Source organism: Anomalospiza imberbis, chromosome 5, assembly GCF_031753505.1.
Source record: "Anomalospiza imberbis isolate Cuckoo-Finch-1a 21T00152 chromosome 5, ASM3175350v1, whole genome shotgun sequence".
NCBI classification, from domain to species: Eukaryota; Metazoa; Chordata; class Aves; order Passeriformes; family Viduidae; genus Anomalospiza; species Anomalospiza imberbis.
In genome coordinates, this window is record NC_089685.1 from 48865364 (window position 1) to 48887690 (window position 22327).

The 22327-nt window shown below is 46.2% G+C and overlaps 2 protein-coding genes and 1 long non-coding RNA gene across 8 annotated transcripts in view; 1 reads left to right on the forward strand and 2 right to left on the reverse strand.

The window, feature by feature from the left end:
* LOC137474225 (potassium voltage-gated channel subfamily A member 5-like) overlaps positions 1 to 4284 on the reverse strand; it is a 159497-nt gene extending 155213 nt beyond the window's left edge. For all 3 annotated transcript variants that reach the window (XM_068190597.1, XM_068190596.1, XM_068190595.1), the window contains exon 1: positions 547 to 4284. In XM_068190597.1, the coding sequence (XP_068046698.1) occupies positions 2083 to 3972 (1890 nt within the window). In that variant the 5' untranslated portion in view covers positions 3973 to 4284 and the 3' untranslated portion in view covers positions 547 to 2082. The remainder of the gene's footprint in view (positions 1 to 546) is intronic.
* The window catches only part of LOC137474233 (uncharacterized), a 243070-nt gene that overhangs the window by 53104 nt on the left and 167639 nt on the right, over positions 1 to 22327 (forward strand). The window lies entirely within an intron of this gene.
* Positions 10839 to 21496, reverse strand: LOC137474212 (very long chain fatty acid elongase 4-like). Of its 4 annotated transcripts, none has more exons than XM_068190579.1 (9): positions 20171 to 21496; positions 19597 to 19669; positions 18925 to 18990; positions 17489 to 17676; positions 16237 to 16317; positions 15456 to 15512; positions 14202 to 14316; positions 13122 to 13249; positions 10839 to 11521 (listed from the first exon to the last, which is right to left on the reverse strand). In XM_068190579.1, exons 3-9 carry the CDS (start codon positions 18980 to 18982, stop codon positions 11351 to 11353), a joined length of 798 nt encoding a protein of 265 aa, XP_068046680.1. In that variant the 5' UTR covers positions 18983 to 18990; positions 19597 to 19669; positions 20171 to 21496; the 3' UTR covers positions 10839 to 11350. The 4 variants fall into 4 exon arrangements, with proteins under 4 accessions (XP_068046680.1, XP_068046678.1, XP_068046682.1 ...); XM_068190577.1 differs by having other exon boundaries at positions 15456 to 15515; positions 20171 to 20298; XM_068190581.1 differs by lacking the exon at positions 19597 to 19669 and having other exon boundaries at positions 15456 to 15515; positions 20171 to 20465.

Genomic DNA, 22327 nt, shown 5'->3' on the forward strand with positions numbered 1-22327 from the left:
TCAGCCTCACCAAAGAGCTGATTCTGCACTTCCCTCTGGTGCAACAACTCTCACCAAGGCAAAGTGGAGATCTCCCTGACTCTAGAGTGCAGCTGCACTGGGCGCTTTTCCTGTCAGTCTTGTTTCAGACAGCTCCTCAGCACATTACAGCCTCATTCCACATCTAAATAAACGAGCAAACCAACCAAGAAACCAACATCTAAAATTCTAAAATTAATGTGAAAGATGCTGTTCTCTTTTATGAGATTCCAATTCCTTCCCTTCAGCCCTGGGTTTTGGGCTGAGCACTCTGTTCATGAAAAGTATGACTTGCTTGGCAGTTATTTTACTGACCAGGAGAGAAAAAAATCATCATGCATTTGGGCATTATTATTAAAGAGCATGGTCAGGGACAGGAAAGCAGCATTTGTGTCTAGGGGAGAGAATGTCAGAGCGCTGCTCTGCAAAGCTGATCTCAGTTTATCTCAGAACATAGATGAGGTACTTGAATAAATTATAATCCCAGCTGAGCACTTATTTATATTAGAAAATCTGTCAGAAACAAACCTTGAGCGATGTTGACAATTAAGCCTTCTCTTCTCTGCTACTCTTGCTGTGCCACAGGATGTGGGAAAGGCATGGAACATCCTTCAGCAATACAACAGAAGCTGGAGGGGGAAACAGAGATGTCCCTTGCAAGAGAAACTGTGAGAAAGCTCTTTGAGCTAAAGGAGCAACTTTGTGTCGGTCTTCAGAATTAGCTGTGATCCTGATGAAGGCAATGTGTCAACCGTCTCTCAACAACACCTCAACTGTAAAATCCACAGCACTGAGGTTTTGTTTGGAAATTGAAGAAACCAGGGGTGTGTTTTGATGAAAATATGGTGCTTTCCATCCGTGTCCAAGAGAAAAGCCAGGCGATGGTTGTTGAAGCAGCACAGCACGCCATGTTCGACTCCTGAAGTGCCATCCCCTCCCGGTCTGAGAGAACTAAAACCAGAGAACTGTGTACACAGATGGTGTGTGCATACATAAAGGTGACTGATACACACGGTCAAGGAACCTGGAGTGTACAATGAAAACAGTTCTGTAGATATTGCACTCAATATTCTACTTTCTTATTGTGCCTATCCACTCCCTCATGTTTTTGATCTGTTGTGCACTTGAAAATCTGTTCAGATCACTTTCGATCCATTGTGCACTGGATTGAAACCAGAAACAGCAGTGTATTTTTTTTCCTTCAGGTCTCAAAAATATAACAAAGATATAAAACTGTAAAACCACAAAAAAAAAAAAAAAAAAAAAAGCGGCACATACTTTTTGAGTGGGGACAGTAAGCACATGACTGAATTACTCAGAAATGCTGAAACAGGAAGGTAACTAATAAAATTATTTATAAAGAAGAATATCTACAATATTTAATAATTTAAGGCTCACAAGAAACTAACATATCAATGACAACGGAAGTTTTCTGCTCTAGGGTTCAAAGCACCAAATTCACTTCACATACAAGATAACCAGATCTGAACTGATCACTAGTGGAAAACTCAGAAAGTGCTGATTTGCTAATGTTCCTAGTGCTTTAATGATATCATATTTCATAGGAATAAGAAATCTCCTTTCAACCATAAATACAGTCATACAGATACAAAATATATTTGGATAATTTCAATTTGAAACTACAGTACAAAACCCTACAACCTCCCCCCTCCCATCCCCAGTCCATTCATTCTCCACACACACATCCCCCCAGTTCTTTACACTAAACTCGGAGCAACTCAATTGGTTACAAATTACCCATTGAAAATCAGTCACCATTTGCTAAAATAAGTTTCTACAAATTAGATTTTTCACTGTCATAATTTACCAGCTCCTGCATCATGGAGTGTAGCTTATCCTTAGTCTATTTTAAAAATAGGTGACCCTTTGTGTCATGGAAAAAGAACATAAAAACATGTATTCCTGGAGGACTGCTCATGACAGCGATCAATTTATAAAATACAGCCTGACTTAAAAAACTAATTGGTACTAAAAGAATAATTATAGTAGCAAGTTTCTGACACCAGGAAATCCTTCTGCCCCTCTGAACTCTGTCTCCTCTCCTCACAGGTCTGTTTCCCTATTGGTGTCTAGACAGAGAGCATAGAGGGATTTTCTGAGATCTACGTTACTTTTTGCTTTGATATTGGCTTTCTCTAAGGAGCTGGTGCCATTGTTGAACTCCTCACTGTTTTCCAAGTGCACAACAGATTTGTTCAGAGAGTTTTTACTGGGTCTTCTCTTCACTTCTCCCCCTGCAGTGCTGCCCTGAGCACTACTGTGTTCATCTTTGAGGATAGCCTGCTCTTCATGGTCAGTCTCTCGGTGGTAGAAGTAGTTGAAGTTGGACACGATGACAGGGACAGGCAGGGCAATGGTGAGCACACCCGCAATGGCACACAAGGAGCCCACAATCTTGCCCCCCACAGTGACAGGTCTCATGTCCCCATAGCCCACAGTAGTCATGGTTACCACAGCCCACCAGAAAGCATCAGGGATGCTGGAGAAATGAGACTCGGGGTCATCGGCCTCAGCAAAGTAAACTGCACTGGAGAAAAGGATCACCCCGATGAAGAGGAAGAAGATGAGGAGGCCCAGCTCCCTCATGCTGGCTTTCAAAGTCTGTCCCAAGATCTGCAGCCCCTTGGAGTGCCTGGAGAGCTTGAAGATCCTGAAGACTCTGACCAGGCGGATGACTCTGAGGATGGCCAGGGACATGGCTTGCTGCTGGCCTCCACCCCCATTGCTACTGCCAGTCCCAGGCTGCTGCTGCTCGTGGGCCAGCTCCGTGCCCAGGGTTATGAAGTAGGGGATGATGGCCACGATGTCGATGATATTCATGATGTTGCGGGAGAACTCGGGCTTGCTGGGGCAGGCGAAGAAGCGCACGAGGAGCTCGAAGGTAAACCAGATCACGCAGGTGGTCTCGATGATGAAGAAGGGGTCAGCCAGGCTACTGGGTGGTTGCATGGGTGGGGAGTCCCCGGGCGTGCCGTTCAAACCTCCACCTTGTGGGGGCAGGGGTATGGGCATCTCCCTCTCGTCCCTGAACTCGGGCAGGGTCTCCAGGCAGAAGGTGATAATGGAGATGAGGATGACCAGCACGGAGACGATGGCGATGGCCCGGGCTGAGCTGGAGCTCTCAGGGTACTCAAAGATGAGCCAGACCTGGCGCTGGAACTCATTGCGGGGCAGAGGCTTCTCCTCCTCTTTGATGAAGCCCTCGTCCTCCCGGAAGCGCTCCATGGCCTCCTCACCCAGCTGGTAGAAGCGGATCTCGTCGGCGAAAACGTCGATGGAGACATTGACGGGCCGGCGGAGCTTACCCCCGGACTGGTAGAAGTAGAGGATGCCGTCGAAGCTGGGCCGGTTGCGGTCGAAGAAGTACTCGTTGCGGAGCGGGTCGAAGTAGCGAATGCGCTTGTCGGGGTCCCCCAGCAGCGTGTCGGGGAACTGGTTGAGGGTGCCCAGCTGCGTCTCGAAGCGCAGCCCCGAGATGTTGATCAGCACCCGCTGGTGGTGCATGGCGCCCGGGTTGGCCGCCGCCGCCGCCTCCTCCTCCTCGTCGCCCGCCGCCGCCATGGCCATGCCCCGGCGGTGTCCCCCTTCCTCGGACGGCCCCATGTCCGCGGCGGGGCGCGGGGCGCGGGGCGGCGGCCGCGGCGGCGGCGCGGGGGCTGCGCGGGGCTCCGCCGGCCGCTCGTCGGGGCCGGCCGCGCCGCCGCCGCCTCCTGCGCTGGGACCCGGCGGGGGCCGCTCCCGCTCCTCGTCCCCCGCGGGCGGCGGCGGTGGGGCCGGCGGGGCGCTCTCCTTACTGTCGCTCAGCTGCGGCGAGCCGGCGAGGTGCAGCAAGTTGCCCCGCCAGCGCGCCCGGCCGCCGGCGGCCGCGGCATCGTCGCCGCCCGCGATGGCCGTGGTGCCGCCGTTCTCCAGAGTCACCAGCGCGATCTCCATGGGCAGCAGCAGCAGCGGCGGCGGCGGCGGCGGCGGGAGGCAGGCGCGTCTGAGGCAGCGGGCATGCTGCGCTCGCCGCGCCGCTGCCGCTGCCGCCGCCGGCCACCTCCGGGCGGCCGCGCTGCCCTGCCCTGCCCTGCCCTGCCCTGCCCTGCCCTGCCCGACCCGCCTCCCCTCACTGCGCCGCCGAGCGCGGCCGAGCGCGGCCCGGGGGAGCCGCCCGGGGACCCGGATATGAACGAGCGATCATTATATTATGGTGGCTTGACGTCAAAGAGGATCCCTCCTGCTCCGCGCCCTCGCGCAGGCAGCGGCAGCATCCCCCGGGGAGCCGGGATGCCGCATTCCCCCGCGCCCCGCCCCGCCCCGCCCCGCCGAGGGGCTGCGCGTCGGGGCGCGGACGCGCTGGGGCAGCGGGACCCGGCCGTGGCGATACCCACAGGTGCCCGGGCGGGGGATGAGCGGCGGGGGCACCGCTCCGGAGGTGCGAGAGGCCAGGCGCTGGCAGTACGTGCGCCCGGGCAGGGGGCTGGGGCTGCCCTCCGGGCCGGGGGCGCGGGGCACAGCGCTCTCCGCTCCGCAGCCAGCGCCCCCGCCGCACCGAGGGATTACGGAGCGGCCCCCGCGCGTGGATTTGCTCGCAGCGAGCGCTTCTGGCTGCAAACCCTCCCTCACCTCTAATGAAAATCAGAACTGAAAGCCGCGGGGATTCCGGACTCCTCGTGGCCTGTGTCCCCCCCTCCCCATTCCCCAGAGGAATAAGAACAAAGGAAGGGATTGGGTATTTTTTTTTCCGCTTTGCGTTTGCTCTCCCTGCTTATGCTCCCTCGAGTTTCTCGCTGAATTAGTGCGGCTCCAAAAGGTGCTTCCCAAGCCAGCAAACGACATTTCTGCTGTGCTATTTTCATGTTAAAATTTGCAAACACTTTCCCATTTATGCATTCTTAAACCCACATCCAAGGCTAAAACATTTCAGTAGATGCACATCTGATTAGAGAGCATCGAGCAGCTTTACGCAATGACTTCAATTACAGTTCAGTAATACAGTCGATGCTAAGATACTTGCTATATCCAAGCCATGAACTCATCTATTCTACTCAAGGTCTGCAGGAAAATACACTAAATATGTATATAAATCCTGTAGGATTAGAACCTATTGGTATATATACACCACTCCAGTCTCGTGGAGTTTCTAGTTTTCTAACAAAATTGGTTGTGACCATTTTGCCTTCCAGTTGGCATCACAGTGACATTTTTTCCTAAATCCTTATATTACTACTCACAGCTCCATCAAACACTTCATCTAGATTCACTGTGACTAGTGGCTTTCCCCTAATTTAAAACATTACCTCTGTGTATGAAATCTGCCCAAAGATATTAAAAGCACTGCCAAAATAGAAAACCATAATTGTTTTAAAAGGTTTCTGTAAGTGGTGGCTTGCATTTTATCTCCGAGAACTGAGCACAGAATTGCCAACCTGTTTTGCCACTGTGCCAGTGAATAAAGGACAGCTTTACTCATGCCAGTAATTTCTAGAAGCAAAATTATTTAGAAATAAGTTCTTCTTTGAAAATAACGGCCCTCTGATTTACAGTTATTTAATGGGATAACATATTAAACCTGCAAAATGTAGGATAACACCCTGTGGGACTAGCAAAACCCACGATAAATACAGGCACACCACATACACAGCTGTGCACCCCAATAAGGAGTGGCTGATCTGCTTCCAGTGCATATCAAGGATTACAACCAGTATAGGGCTTGCACACTCAAAAACTATTCTGGTTTTCCAGCTCTGTCAGCTCCTGTAATTGCAAGGCATTCTCCCTCCAAATATTGCCTCGGGAATAACCATTTATTATTCCAGGAGAAAACATCCTCAGACATCTGTGATGGTGGGCACCACTCAGAGCAGAATGAAGTGTACAGAAGAGCAGTAACTTGCTGCCTCTCAGATGTTTGTATCCATTCTGCCATTCCATTATCCATAGCAGAGAATGCCTGGGAGGGACCACGCCAAATTTAAGTTCTAGTTCAAGTTTCTAGCTTTTCTAAGTAACAAGTTGCAGTGTTCACATCCTGAATTTGAAGGCAGATGGGATTATGCTAAAGTGCAAAGAAAAATAAAGACTTGCCCAAATCTGCTTGGATAAAACCCCCGCAGAAAACCCTATGAAGAAAATGTACATTATTAATTGATAGATCAGAAAAATGCAGCTGCTTGTACAGCATTTGAGTAATTTGTAGCTACTTTCTTTGTAGCTTTAAATGTTCAGAGACTCTATTCAGGTATCTGTTTGTGTGGGTACAAAAGAAGAGCAGAGAAAAGGGACAAGTAGGAGGATGATGTTAAAGGGGAAGGAACATCTACTCCAAGCAGGGAATTTTAAAGGACAATTTTTATTTAATAGCCTTCATTTTTTCAGCTCGGTGTAAAGACACTGAACATGCTCTTGAAGAGCAGCAGAAAGCCAAGGTACTGGAGAGAAAGGATGACATGCAGACTAGGGAAGAATAGTGCCGAGATGTGCTACTAGTGCACAGATGTGCTGTGTTTTAACCAGGTAGTCTTTGAAAAGAATTTATTTGTCCACGTACTTGTGATTTAGCCAGAAGTATTTTCTACCCTGAACACAGTCCTGCACATCCACAACAAAACCTAGCATTCACTGCAGCTCCCACTGTGCCATTCCATAGCAGGTGTGGCTGCTGGGAGTGTCCTTCAGTGTCCCACAGCGAGATGAAATACCCATCCCATGGAGAGGTCCCACATGCTGAGAAATGAGCCGTGGGGCGGTCTGCAGGGGCTGCATTCACCTACCCACACCCAAACTTACTTATGCACACAATACACTCTCTGGTACCCTGACCAAGGACACCTGGGGGACCTCAATCTTCTCACAAATGCTACCTCTTGTGCCATCCCTGTCACTGACAGGGAGTGGCAGCATCACAAAAATCACAATAAAAGCACGAAGCTGAGCGCTGAAGAGGGGCACACCAAGCTCTTGAGGCTCCCCACAGCCCTCCTCCTCCTCAGTGCTGATGGGATTCCATGTGCCTCCCTCGGCACATTTTCTGGGTACAGGGATCTCGGGGTGACATGGGTGACTCCTTTTTTTCTTTTTCCACGTGTTGACTAAATAGCAGCGAGGTTGTGGCAGATGGTGAGGAAATCATCTGAAGCTGAGAGGAAACCGAAAGGGTTAAAGGCAAATCCGTGCCTCCACCACTTGGTTAATTTCCTGGAGCCTGATCCCGTGCTGAGATGATTCAGGCCAGAGAGAGGCACTGCCACAGTCCCCAGGCAGACCCTAGAGAAAAGACTTGTATTTCCTGTCCAGGAGGATTAAGTACCAGGCCATTGAGAAATCACAGTAAACATCTGGATGGAGCACTCCATCTATCAAGCCCTAATCCACGAAGTTATTCATTAATGAATTCAGCACATTCACACTGTTCTATATATAGGGCTGGCTGATTTTTCTAAATGTTTGGCTTCTAGGTGGTTTACATCTGTAGCAACAGATTTTTATTTTTTGGGTGAAGCAATCTACTGTATTCTGTTTTTGCTTGTTTAATTGTTTAGAGTAATTCTTTTGCCTTTTTAAAAAAACAAACAACACAGCTGTGTTTTCTGATAGTATATTAAAAAAATCCAATAGCTAAAATCCAACCACATCCCTGCATTTTATATTGCGTTGCAATTTTAAGCCCAAGTTCCTCTGGAAACTTTCCATCACACAGGGATGGAAAAAACATTAAATAGTAATTGATTTTCTTTTCTGTATTTTGTTTTGATTAAAATGAGAATCCCTCTCATTTATCTTCAGGGAGAAAGTAAGCACTGAGTAAATGGTCTGGTTAATTCAAAAGTAATTTGATCAGAACATCCATAATTTACATTGACTGGAACAGCAGGAAAGATGCTGAGCACTGCCAGATATCAAGCTTATTCATTTCAGCTGCCTACTTACACTATGCTTTACATCTTGTTCGTGTAAACTGCTCTACGAACATCTAATGACCCACAGTTTGTAAGGGGGAGACTTAACACACCACCGTGCCCTCAAAAGTAATCTGTTAAGATTGAATAACACTCCTGCTCCCAGCAAACACGCTGTGAGCTGAGCGTGCTGCTTTCCACACAGCTGTACCAGCCTCCTTCCAGAGCACCAGCAGCCTTTGTCACTCATATTGGTAGAACCAACATTTGGCCCAGAGGTTTTTCACATTTGTGACAGGGTATTTTCAACCCATCCTTAAAGCTTTGGACTCTCCCAGACAGCACAGCATGAGCCATCCAAGCTTGCAATTTATAATTTCCCTTCCCTTTTGACTTCCAGTGCTTTGCTGTGGTGTAATCTTTAATTCCAGGGACTTGATTTTAGAGGGGAAATCCCATTCAGTGCCTTTATTCTCTGTTAAATTCCAGGAGCACATAGCTGTGCTCTCAGGTTTTTGTCACAACAGGGTGACCCAGGTGGACAGTTCCAACTGGGACAACCCAATTAAAACAGGAGAATGAAGCCAAGTAAGGGCAATCTGAAGGAGTAACCTGCAGAGCCACTCAGCTATACCACTGCAGTTTTTTCTTCACTGCCAGTGCAAATACGCTCACAAGTGAATTTTGCTTGCATCAGTGCTTCTGTAACAGCTGTGCTCCATGCCAGTGTCTGTTCCTTTATGGAAAGCAGGGTGTTTCTGGGCAAACTCAATCCCTCTTTATCAGTCAACTGAAAATACCTCATTTTCATCCTGTGCCATCAAAGTCACACCTACAAAAAGCTCTTACTCATTCAAGATCAGGCCACTCACTCAGGCTGTGAGGAAGAGGGACAGGAATAAATCAAAGGTTTCATGTCTAGAACATGTGGTGACAGCAGTGTCTGATTTAGGTGATCAGTCATTTCAAGCTGTCAGGTGACAGATTTGTACGTTCATGTTTTATTACCGTCTGTGTGGAAGATGTTAACGCTCCAGAATCCATGGCTTTGTCACACAGAGACACAAATTAAGTGACACTCCAGAATCCATGGCTTTGTCACACATAGACACAAATTAAGTGACACTCCAGAATCCATGGCTTTGTCACACATAGACACAAATTAAGCCGCATAGGCTGCCTTAAAAACAGGTAAATGGCATGTTTAGAAATTCGTGTATTTTAAGAGTGGGAAAGCAAGTAGTAATCTCATCCAGATTTCCTGCTCATTTCCTGCTCAATTTTTAAGCAGTCATGAGTCAAGGAAAATCAAAATACATGATGCTTATTCTGGTATAAAATTATGAGTGAACTTAGTTACTACATTCTGAAAACATTAAAGTGAGGGGAAACTGAGGTTGAAACCTACTCATGTATAGGAAAAAGAGCATTAGATTGCTTTGTGAGCACAGATAATTTAGCCAGCTGCAGGAAATGCTCTACCACGAAACTAGGAGGCTAAAGGTACTGACGGTTTAAACAGGAGAGGACTGTAAATGAATCATTAGGTGGACTGGAGTAATGAAATAGCTTTACTTGCACTGAGTGTTCAGCTCTGGAGAGCCCCCAGGGGAAACCTTCCACATGAATATGTTAGATACGCAGCAGATCCCAGTTTTCTTGTCTTTCCAAACAAAGAGAGGAATGAAGGACCCACCCAAGGACTTGCTAGTTAAAATTCTGACAGAAGAAGCACTCCAGTATGTGAAAGTGTCACTATTTATTAATTTATTAGCATGGAAAAATAGTTGACAGGAAGAAAACCAACTAGCACAGATGAGTGATTCTCATACTCACCAGTGACAATCAGAAGAGAGACTGCTTAAATCAAAGGAAAGACATTTATGATGTGTCCTTGTGACAGTGTGAACAAGTCCTTTGTGGCTGTGTGCGAAGGGGAGGAGGGTGAGGAACGGCAAAATATTGTTATATATTCCATATGTGTGTGGAGGGACTGAAGGAAAGGATTGGGGTACGAACACAGAGCAGTGAGGAACAAGTTGAATTTATTTGTTGTAGCCACTCAACTCCAGATTGGTGTAGGGTACACAGCTCTTTGGGGTACATCCATTTGCTAGGTTCAGGCCAGCTCTAGTCCTCTGGACATTCCCAGTGGAGTTGGACTTCCTTATCTTTGAGGTGGATTTGGCTTGGCACTGGCAATGCCTCATGTCACTAATTCCAACCCTCTCCTTCAACACCTTTGTGTTTCACAAAATACCACTACTCTGTAGTACCGGTTTTAATCAGCTGAGCAGGATTCAATCAATAATTACCACTTGGTAGTTTAACTAGGATCTTCAGAGTACTACCACATCAAAATCTTAACAGTATTTAACAGTCTGCACATAAATATAAATGCCAAATTCTAGTTGTAATTGATTTAGGAGCAAAAAAAAATAAGCCCGTTAGTGATGTCTTAAAATCAATGGAGCTGTACAGCTTTGTGCTACCCAGTGAATTGATTTTAAACCTTTTGTATTAATTCTTACACGATTAGGTAGTGGAGGTGGTTGCTTAATGGTGTTGTTAAACTCTTTATGTTCAACAAGAAGCAAAATTTTAAAATAACAGTATTAAAAATAATAACAAATTGGAGAAAAAACGTATGAATAGGGAACATCAATGTATTCTTTCCAGTTCAGTTATGGCATCTACAAGGAGCAATACCAAGTATATTCATGCATTAAAATCCTCTCTTGGTATGAGAGCAACCAAAGGGAAATAAGCATTCCAGAAGATGGGACATGGTGACTTACTGCACTGGTTTCTTATTAGCATGAAAGTGCTAATAATGCCTTCTTTGGCTTCTGGACAGTGAAGACACCGGTCCAGCCAGACAACCCAATGTCCGATTTCCTTGCTGCTTATATGTCAGGACCACCCCAGGCCTAGTAGGAGCTTCCTTAGCAGGACAGGGTGGGATGCCGTGTCCCTGTGGATTCCTGCCTGCTGCTGCTACCTGGACATTGATTTCCAGGCTGGAAGCACATGACCCTGCCTGACCTACAACCAAGCTGAGATAATTCTGTGGATGCAAAGAAACCCTCTACAGCCTAAGAAATGAAGCAGAGAGCTGTAGCTGGCTGCTAGACCTTGGACATGGAGTTAAAGATGGAAGGGAAAAAGACCTTATCTTGCAAATGTCCCAAAGCCTGCTATGCTGGTGACTACTTGACTTAGCTTGGCCTCATCTTAATTAAGTGTGTTCCTCAGTTCCTTAATCCCTGAGTTTACATCATTCATTTCTTTTCCCTAACCTGGGATATTTGAAGGCAAGACATGAGTCTCACACACACTCCCCAGATACATTTTCTTCCTGAGACCACGTCACAAGCAGCAGAGAACGCTCATGTTCATCAGGCTGTGCTTTCTGTCCTCTTTGATTTCCATCAAGTCAGCTTTTCCTGCTTTCCCCTAATGTAGGTCCGATAGTAGAAGCGTAGGAAGAGAGCCAGGAGGCTGAGGATGTAGAGGAAGACTGCGGTGTTGAAGCCATCAGGGAACGGGCACTCCGTGAAGAGGTTGTAGGAAGAATGAGCAGCAATGGCCACAAACTGGCACTGAAAGAGGTGGAAAAAAGCAGCCAGATTAGGAAACCTACATGAGATACACCTCAGCTGGCCATTGAGGCCATCACAGCTATCACAACATCCTAGCAGTGTCCTCAACCCACAGGATCACCTGCTTGCGTCTCCTGACATCCCTGGTAACCTTCCTTTCAAGATTAGCAGTGATTTCCCACCAGGAAAGATTGGTTAAACCTCCATCAAACCTTGGAGGTTTAACCAGTCCAGCCTCTCCTGCTCTTGGCTCATTTCTCTGCCATAGTGCAGTAACTGAGATGCTGGAATATGGAAACTGAAAGTGGAAGATTCCTCTTCTCCAGTGGAAATCAAGATATTATACCCATAATTATTTTGATTTGTATTTTAACTTGCAGAGAGGAACTACAGATACTATCTTTATTCATTTAAACATTCAACATTAATTTTTTTTGTATTTTACTAAGTCACTGCCTCAATACCCTGAAGCAGAGTTCTACCGACCAAAGAGCTATAAAAGATTTTTTTTCCTGTGCCATAATTTGCATTGCAAATACCTTTTTATTTTATGCAATGCTTTCTTGTTCTGCTTTGCCATGCAGGCTAAGTGAGAATTCTGGAGCAGCCTTCACTGCACCACTGTTTTACACATATCCTCTTCCTCTTTCCTTGTAACTGCATACTTTTGGTTTGCAAAGCCTCTCTTTGAGTGGAAAAATCTCTCCTACAACCATTTTCCTTGTCTGGATGATTGCATTTATGCTGCATCTTTGAAAAACATGGGGTTTTCCCCGAGATTTGTAACTTCACCAGAGATAAGGGAAAGAAAATCCAAAGGGATTTTCTGGAGAAAGAGTAAAATTCACGTATTTCTCTTTAACTTGCCTGTTTGCCTGCAGTTAGAGACCCCTTTCCTTTCTGAAGGAACTGAATCAAGGCTCCCCAATCTGCTGCCCTATTGAGAATCCAGAGTTTCCCATAACCACTGCCCCCACCTTTCCACATCAAGATCTGTTTTCAGTGCTCCATATACAACATAAAAAGGAGGAATCAAATTGTTAATTTTTCTCTTCCCTTCCCATTACAAAGCTGTGGATAATTAGTTTGATATGGTCACTGAAGGCCTCTGACAATCTTGTGAAAGCAGCGTTTGGAGCAGGTCAACCGTGGCTTCACCTTTCAGAGTGGCACATGAGAGCACCTGGGGACTTGCTGCCCTCCATGGGCTGTCACTATGGGACACGACAAGACACGACGTGAGCTGCTGCTATTGTAGAGGTAAAAGAGCAAGTTTATTTTTCTGACTCCAGCATTTATAGTTTTCCAAAGGTGACAGTGGATTGGAGGGTGCAAGTGCCCCCTCTCCAACGACACTGGACAAACTACCAGTCCATCAAATTTCTCCTCCTCTGTGAAGGAATGCAAAAGCAGTAAGTTATTTACAGAAAGTGTGTGAGAAAGTTTGCTACAAGAATGTAAACTCAGAAGGCTTTAGAAAATCTTAAAAAATCAGGGCGACAGTGGGCAGCAAGCAGATGGAGCCAGTGAGGTGACAGACAGCAGGGGCCATCACACCTGAGGTGTGGGAGGGCAGGGGTGAACACCTGAAGCTAATTACCAGCTGCAGGATGGTCAGGTAACGCTTCCACCACAGGTGCCGGTGCATCCGCGGTCCCAGGCTGGCCAGGGCGTAGTAGCCGTACATGAAGATGTGGACAAAGGAGTTCAGCATCCCAACAAAGAAGGCTGAGGAGTGAAGAAGTGAGGGTGAACAAGGCACACCATCCATTCCAGGCTAACACCGTGAAGGGCTCACAGCCACTATGATGATGCTTTCAAAATACACCACACCCACCTCTGTGCATGAACATTCCACCTGGGATCTCATAGCTCCCATGCAAAACCAGGACACGTGGAAGCACGTCAGCTTCTGCCTTCCTTCAGCATCCAGAATCACTGGATGGGTTGGGACGGAAAGGACCTTAAAGGCCATCAGCTCCAACCCCCAGGGCACATTTCCCACTAGAGTTGCCTCAAAGTCTTATCTGGCCTTGAACACTGCCAGGGTTGGAGCATCCATGATAAACCCAACCCATATCAAGTGTTCAGAGACAGAGAAGGGCTTCAAAGGCAGAGGAGAGACTTTGGTCATTTGACCTAAGCATTTTGCACCATTCTGGTGTCAAGGCTGTGTAGCCAAAATGACTTCCCAAAAAAAGAATGCCCCAGCATCTTGTATAGAGCTGACCTAGAGTGGCTTAGTACCCAGATGCTTCTCTTCCAGCTGAGCAAAAAGGGGCAGTGTTCTGGATACAGCCCAGGAATGGGCACAGCCAGAGCAGGAAACAGAGCCAGAACCTGGGCTGCTGCCCCAAGGCCTCTGACTGGAGAGTGAGGGAGCACTGCTCTGGGAGGAGATATACATAAACCTTCTGTGGGATGTTATTTTTTTTCTGTTTGGACCCACTCTGATGGCACACTCTTATTCTGGGTAAGGCAGTGAACCTGGCAGCCTAAATAGCCCCAAGAGCTGAGCAGATGGAATCATCTGAAATGCACATGCTTTTCTCACCTTTGGAAGTAGGTGAGCTTCCTACCTGCCAGTCAGCCCATCTGCACTGTTAATGCTACTTCCACGGCCCAAAAAAGCCATGAGAAACACTAGGTTTTCTTGCAGCAGCATTTCTTACAAGCATACCTTGTCCTCCAGGCACGTATTTGACCCCTGACCACCAGTTGAAGAGCATAGAGCCATGATGGTACACATGCAGAAAAGTCACCTGCTCTTGTTTCTTGCGCAGAATTAAGAAAACCTGAAAGAAGCCAGGCAAAGGAAAACCTTGAGTCAATGTGTTTAGACAAATTTTTCACAGTAAAAAGTTATAAAAATAGCTAATGATGAGTCTGAATCTCCCAAACCCATTTCCTTTGCTGTTGACAAAAACTGGTGAAATGCAATAGAACTTATAGGGGGAGCTGGAAGACAGAATTTCTTCCAGAAAGTCCCAAATATTTTTATGTCTGGATTCAGGGCCCAGAGTCCAAAGAGGACACATCAGAGACTCTGACTGAGCTTCCATAGAATTCACAGCTGCTTGGATCTGTTCCTTTTCAGGACATAGGTTGTATATTTACCTCTACCAGACAATAACCCACAGAAAATCCACTGTGTTGAATGGCCAAACCCTCCTGGAATTTGCATTTCTAAAGAGAATGGTTTTGCCAGATGAATAAGTGCCAGGTCATTGCATTTCACCATGCACATTCATACACACACACAACAAAAAGTGATTTTGCTCTTTAGGGACTCAGGACTAGCAAAAAACTGCTTTTGTCTTTTGTTGCTGATGCAAACAGAGAGGGGATTGGCCAAAACCCTGGCAATCGGCCTAGGAAGGATCCACATGTTTATTCACATTTCAGTGGGTTGTTAACTTAGACCCCAAAGAGCTGTGAAATTTCAGGCTAGGACACAGCTGTCTTCTGCTGGCCAAGCAGAGGCATTGTCCAGTCACTTAGTTCATTTACAGTGCAAAAGGACACATGAAGGCAAGCTGTAAAGAGGTGGACTTTCAATTCCCCCAGGACACAAACCTTTAGTGCAGAACTCTGGGAAAATCCATGGCAGCAGAAAGGCCAGGACTTGTCCAGCTCCTTTTCTGCTGCCCCACTGTTAATCAGCCAGCCAGGCAACAGCAGAACCTGAGTGGCACCAGCAGCTAAAATTTTGGGGACCAACTTGGCAGCAGCCAGGGGTAAAGCCTCTCCCCTAGCACTGTGCTCAGCCTCAGGAAGGGTGCTGGGGAGGGAGTGTGTGCAGCCAAGGGATGGAGACAGGCAGCGAATCAATACAGGATCAACCCAGGACATCAGTTCTGGCACGCTAGCCCTTTCTGACAAAGAAGTATCAGTGTCCAGCCCTGGTCCTGCTGAGGAGCTGAGCCCTCCTTACCGTATCCAGCAGCTCGATGACTTTGGAGAAGAAGAACCACCAACACACTCTTGCCATCTGCTGGGCAGCACAAGGCACGGCGGTTAGAGCTTTACCCAAAATCAATACATTTTCAACCACACTGTATCCCTGCCCACCCGGGGTCTGCAGCAAGGGGGGAAAATTAAGGGGTGCTTTTTTTTTTCTTCTTCTTTTTTTTTCCAGATGGCAAGACTTAAAAAACTGAAAAGATAATATGATGCTTGCATCTGTTCAAAGCAAGGCATTGTAATTCCAAATTCAAAGAGAAAAAACTCATGCAGCATTTTTGGAAAGCTGACGCTGGTGGGACCCAAACCCCTGTGATGACCAGGGAATAGTTTTAGCTAAACCCCGCTGCTAAAAGAAGGGTTGAGTGAGATTTCTGTCATGCAAGGCAAAAGATATAAAAATCACTTTTCTTGTTGGAAGAGATCACCCAGAATCTTTATAATCCATGTGAAGAATCACATCTATTTCAATAATAGATTTGCAATATTGATACTTCAGCTGGTAAGATCACCCTCTCTGCAGTGGTCAAAGACCAAACTTAGATGGCTGGGTTGACTGAGATGATTAATTTTAGAGAACTAAAGCAAAGCACAACAACTGTTGAAGCAGACAGTTTAGTGGAATAGATTTACAGGCAACAACAAACTGGAGTCAAAGCCTTCTTAGCCATGCAAATTGCTATTTATGAGCAAAAGAATCTGCCTATCCACGGGAGGGCAGGGCCTAAGGCAAGCTTTCTCCAGAACTGTACCCTCATTCCCAGCTCACTCCGGCTGTAATCCACTGGCTGGCACAGGTAGCTGTAGTTGGCCAAGACTGAAGTGACCAGAAACTGAAACAAACAAAAAGCAAATAGAAATAAATTTTCTTTTCAATGCCATCTGTTCCAAAAAAGATGGGCATGTTAATACTAAGATAGTAGGGTCTCAGTCTTATAGCTACTGACAGAAAATCCATGGACAAAGTGTAAAAAGCTAAAACAAAGTACTTCACATCCTGGTTGAAATCTCAAAAAAAAGCAAATTTGGCCTGGGAAGATTTGCAACTCTTTGTGTAATCACTGAAGGGCTCAAAACTACTTCAGCAAGAATACTGAATTCTAGGCTTCTGAGTCTCTCTGAGACTGTTCTCCTTTGCAAAGATTCAAGGCTGTTCTGTTTTGGTAGGTTGCATTTGCCTGTTCATTGAAAAGCCAAAAACTGGACCAAGTAACCAGTATAACTGAACAGTCAAGCACAGAAAAGCAATTTACACACCTGTCCTCAGATGGAGCAGCATTTGTTAAAAAAAAAAAAACCCAAAAGAAATTCATGCTAATGTAACACTTGTGATACAAATTAAAAGGGCATATTTGTTGGCATCAGAATGTTTTTGAAACCTATTTGGCCATGTTCCTCCAAAGAGTTTTCAGTGGCCTACATAAATTAGGGGGAACAGGCTTGTAGAAAGGCTTATGCATTAAGAACAAGCAGAAAAAAATGTTCTTAACACTCTCAGCAGCAGGAAGACAGAGAGTGCTTGGCACTCCTGGAGAGAACTGCCAACTTTGGAAAATCATAGAATGTTAAGGGGTTGGAAGGGACCTTAAAGATCACCTATTCCCAGCCCCCTGCCTTGGGCAGGGACACCCTCCACTAGCCCAGTGGTTCTCATCCTCAGAGATGGATCCATTACCAGCCAGACTTGAGGTGAAAGGAGGCCGTTCCACATCCTCCACACACTCTGTACCTAATGGGGAATTCTCAACTTGCAATTCATCCATTCAGGATGAATGAAATCCCGTGTTAATTTCATGAATGGCAGGGGGATTGAGAAACGGGAGGAAATCAAGCACAGCAGGACAATACTGCTCCTCTTGTGGCAAAACAGGGACATGTCCAAGCCAGCTCCCACTCCCTTCAGCAGAGTCCATCAGCAAAAGCTGTTCAAACCCTGCAATCTAGAGGCTCTGGAATTCAAACCCTTCTCAGGTGCTTACCTAGGAGCCAATCCTTCCTCCTCACCTCGTAGAACATGTAGCTGGATAATGCCACCATGGCCAGGTTGTAGGCGAGCAGCAGAGCCCGAAGCTCCAGCTGCCGCCGCTGCCGCATGCAGAACGGCCCCAGTGCCACCATGAAGAGGTAGGAGGTGAAGACCAGGGTGACTGGAAGTGGGGAGTAGACCAGTGGCCACGGGTCTGTCCTTGGATCTGAGAAGCAAAACACACAGACACAGCTGGCACCTCCACACAGCACAGGGCAGATATACTTAATTGTATTTCATTATTTCCCTTCGGTGTACTCGCTGCAGAAAGAAAATTGGTGTCTTTTTGTCTTTGCAAAGCTGCACCTCAGTCCTTCTGCTCTGACTCTGCCAAAATGCTTTAGCACAAAGGTTTTAGCCCAGTTTTTGGGTATGGACTACAATTCTGGAAGGCAGATCTTTCCTGGGATGAGCTGGAGCCCTCCCTGGGTGAAAGGAGCGATCCCAGACACTGTGCGGGGAGGCACAGGAGCAGCCAAAGCAACAGTGGCCCCTCAAAGAGTGTAAATCTTTACAGCTAAATAATAAAAGTGTTTCAATCACTGGTGTTACTTCCTTGCAATCCTCAGGATATCTGAAATTCTCCACTCCTTTGTTTTTATATCTCACAGAGTGAGCTCTCTTAAGAAGCATGAATTCACTGGGAAATGCCAAAACACTTATCCCTGCTGAAACAGCTCTTCGGTCCTACAGCAAAGGGAAACTCAAGAGATTTTCTGTCATGCCACCTCCTCCTAATCATGCTATCACCCAGGATATGTTATATCAGATGTCCTGAATCCCAGTTTACACTCCCTTGTGAAATTCAAGTCCTGAAACATTTACTGAGCATTATGTAAAGTCTGAGCATTATGCCCCATGTCCTCCTGCTGCAAGCCTGCTGTTCTACCTTCATGGCATTTTGTGGCTTTTCTTTACATCCAGAGATACATCAGATCCCTTTGGGACCAAATTGAGCCTTTAACTACTGAAGATCTGATGTCTCCTCACTACAAGCTGTCAAGTCTCAAGCACTGAGGAGTGGTTACTGCCAATATTTCATTTGATAACAGGTTTTCCTGGCATCACAAAGAGTTTAAACCCCAAAGTATTAACTCTTTGGTCAACTAAGCTTTCCCATGACACATGAAAATGCATTTAAAAAAAAATCACTTCCTTTAGTACTCCAGACTCAACAGGCAATCCCAAGGTCCCACTGGGAAATCCTCCGTCCCCTCATTCCTTACTGTGATCCAACTGAAGGGTCAATGAGATATATTTCAAGGGAAGTTTGTGAACATGGAGAAGGAAAAGTAGAAATCTGCTTAATGAAGAAAACGTGGGCTAGTGTAAGGATTGCATTCCTTCTAGGTCTGGTTTTCATGATCATGCTGTTTATGCAGAAATTCCCATTTTAGACAGCATCTCTACCTACCTCCACTTTCAAGAATCCAATTGTAGAATTCCTGAGTTTTCTGCCAAGTTGAAGCCATCCCAAGTTCTGCAAAGAAATTAACTTGACTGAGTCATGATTGAGGAGGATCTTTAGAAAAAGGCTCAGAACTACAGCTAATGAAAGGACAATAGTTTGCTTTCTAAAAATTTAACTTTTAGACCAGGATTAAAGTCCCCTTTAAAAAAGGAAGAAAGAGAACCCCCCTCCCCCCTTGCAATGATTAGCTACTTAACGTCCAGGTTTTATTTATTTATAAATTTAAATGACTTATTATTTAATTTCCAGATTTTGATATTTCATGGAGTTTTCACCTTTAAAAAATGCTCTGAGTAGCTGCATGTGATCTGCCAGATCCAGGAGGGAACTGCCAGTACCATTGGGAAATCAGTCACGTGGCATTTTTTCCTAAAGCAGTGTGGGCATGACATTCACATGAGGACACACACCATGTGTCATAATTGCATCTTTCTGCAGGTAGTATTGGATATTCCCAGTGCTGGAAGGCAGCTAGGGATTCATTCAGCACTGTTGCAGCTCCAGAGGTGTTAACAGAGCTGGCTATTTGGTTTTCCGAGGCCCCAGGTTGTACATTAATTTTGTGTTATCTCGCATAGATTCTGTAATATAGTATAAAAAGTAGAATATTCATACATATTATAACGATCCTCCTCTTCCCTTCTTTCCTTTAGTAGGGAGATGTTTTCAAAGGCACTTAGAAGTTCTCCTAGAAAACACTTTTTTGCAGTTAGTTTCAACAGCTTGAGCTACCTGATCCAGCTCTCTCCATTAGCAAATACACAGGAACAGCTTCCTCCCAGTTTCATCTCCTGCTGGCATTGAGAAAAGCACATTTTCTCCTTTGACCCCTCCTCACAGACTGTGACACCCACGCCCAACATCGTGTCGGTGACAGACACCCCCAAATTTCTCTCCTGCAGTTAATCCTTGCAGTCAACCTCCTTTTTGGGTGTTCCTCTGGCAGAAAGCCGGAGACCCCGGGAGGTGTCACACCCATCCAGACCCAGAGCCACATACCCTTGTAATCCAGGTGGACTCTGCCAGCACCCAGATTAGTCGGCGATTATCAACGGGCTCTGAGTCAATCCTGCAGGGATTCCACATGGTTACAAGTCCCCAGAAAATCCACCCGCACTCCAGCTCACTCCACCTCCCTTCCTTCTCCCCAAACCCGTCGGGAAAAGGCAGGAAGGAGGAGCAGACTCACCGCAGCAGCGCAGCCGGCTCCGAGCATCCCTTTCTCCAGGGTTGTCCCCAGCCGGTCGCGGCGCAGGTGGAGCCGGCAAAACAAGGAGCTTCAGGCTGCACTCAGCTTTCCTCTCCACAAGGGAGGTGAGTGCATCCCCTGCGAGTCTCCCACAGCCGTGGTAGATCTTCAGGCCTTCTTCTTCTTCAGTCTCCCAGCGGCAGCCACCAAAACCCCACCGCGAGCCGCAGGCACCGTGGGGTTGTCGCACAACTTTGCCAGAATAAGAGGTTACATCACATACTCCTCCCCCGCCCTTTCTTGCCTCTCCCCACACGGTTTATCAGATTAGGGGACTGGAAAGAAAAGGGAAACAAATGCAAAAGATTCCTGGGATTCCACAGGAGTGAACCAGTGACCTTTAGTGCTCGGCCAAGTGGGAACCGGGCCAGCATTTCTTCTGCAGGTTTCTTCAGGACATGACACGACAGCTTTGCAGATAGTAAAAGACAGGGATCACGGCTGGAAAGTAGTCTGTTTGGAGCACTCCTTCAAACCAGCACAAAGGGCTGACAGCAAGCCTTTTGTGTGCTCAAAATAGGTCCCGACCACCAAATGAGGGGGCAGAGAACAGTGGGAATATACTCACTCACTCACTCACTCACTCACAGCATGGAAAACTCAGCTGGAGTCATCCCCTCATAGCCAGCCTGTGTCCCTGGGGGAGTCACATTTACTGCTTTCAATGACAGGAGAATATTTGGAGGGGTGTAACAGAGATACCAAGTGATCTCCAGCAACTGCATCAAGGGAAAATGCAGAGAGCTGCAGTGATTCAGTCCCACGTGGGGGGACCTATTCAGAACCAGGACCCTGGACCCCACCCTCCAAGAAACAGCCTAAAGCCAAGTGATGGGGTTCAGCTTGGTCACCTGGGGCCACCTGGAGTGTGGATATATCCTCTTCTTTTCCCAGTGGGCACAGATTATTAGCAAACTCCAAAAAAACTAAAGGGTAGCACCATTTCTCATACCACGGCATTGTGTCTGTCACCAGATCCATGACAAACCTTCTGCAAGGGCAAAGCACCAAAGATTAGCTTTTCAAAGCAGCTTTAGGAATTAGGCAGATCATGTGCTGGGAGTTTTTCATTGAAAGACATCACGTGCTGATGCTGCTCAACAGCTGCTGCGTTTCTATGACTTATGGGAGAATTTAAACAAATATTTTTGGGAAAGGTGATTTAGGATGAAGGTTTTGAATTTGCGAGGTCAGGGGGTTAGAAGGACAATCCAGTTTAGAAGAGGGTTTGACTGACCTTTGGTAGCGTATTGGGATTTTTGCTGACCCAGGCTGACCTTTGGTAGCGTATTGGGATTTTTGCTGACCCAGGGTGAGGGAGACAATTATAGTGAACTTTATAATCATAGTGAACTTTACACACTTCTTTTTGTTATTGTTTTGTTTTTTTTTTTTCTTGCAGTGCTTCCTATAAATACCTTTCCTTGAAGTTTTCTAATTGCTCACAAACCAGCAGGTTTCATTTCTATATTTTTGTTGCCCCAGTCCTATAAAGGATTCAATGATTTATCTGTGTGAATCAATGGAAGTGATAAATCAGACCAGTCTTTTCTATCTGTCACATGTAGATGGGACTAGATTTTATTATATCCATCTGGTAGTTTAAGTAAACTACCATGTTTGTTGAGTTATTTATATTGATGTATAAGACTCAGAATTACAGACACAAAACTTTTCCATCAAATGTTTTTTACCCTGGTGGAAAAATAATCACCTGCAGTGAATTTTCACAAATTTCATTTGGGGCAAACTATTTTATTGTTCACCTAAACTGGATTTTTTTTTAATACCATGAAACCTATTTTATTTTTTTAAAACCTTCCCTCTTCCTGAAGTATTCCCAGTGGCGCTGTGGCAGATGTTCACTAGCACAGCTGGCAGATGGAGAGATGTCCTCAGCAATGTGGTACTTTTACACTCCAGGAATGGGTGTCCTTTGATGAATGTCAGCGCAACTCTGAGGGCAGCTCTGCACACAAAAGCCTCAGGGCTTTCACTTTCAGCAAGAACTCAGTAGAAAAATAACCCACAACATTGCTCCTTCACTGAAAGAATATTAGGGGAGCTCTTAGTGCCAAAGTGAATTGGGTTTTTCAT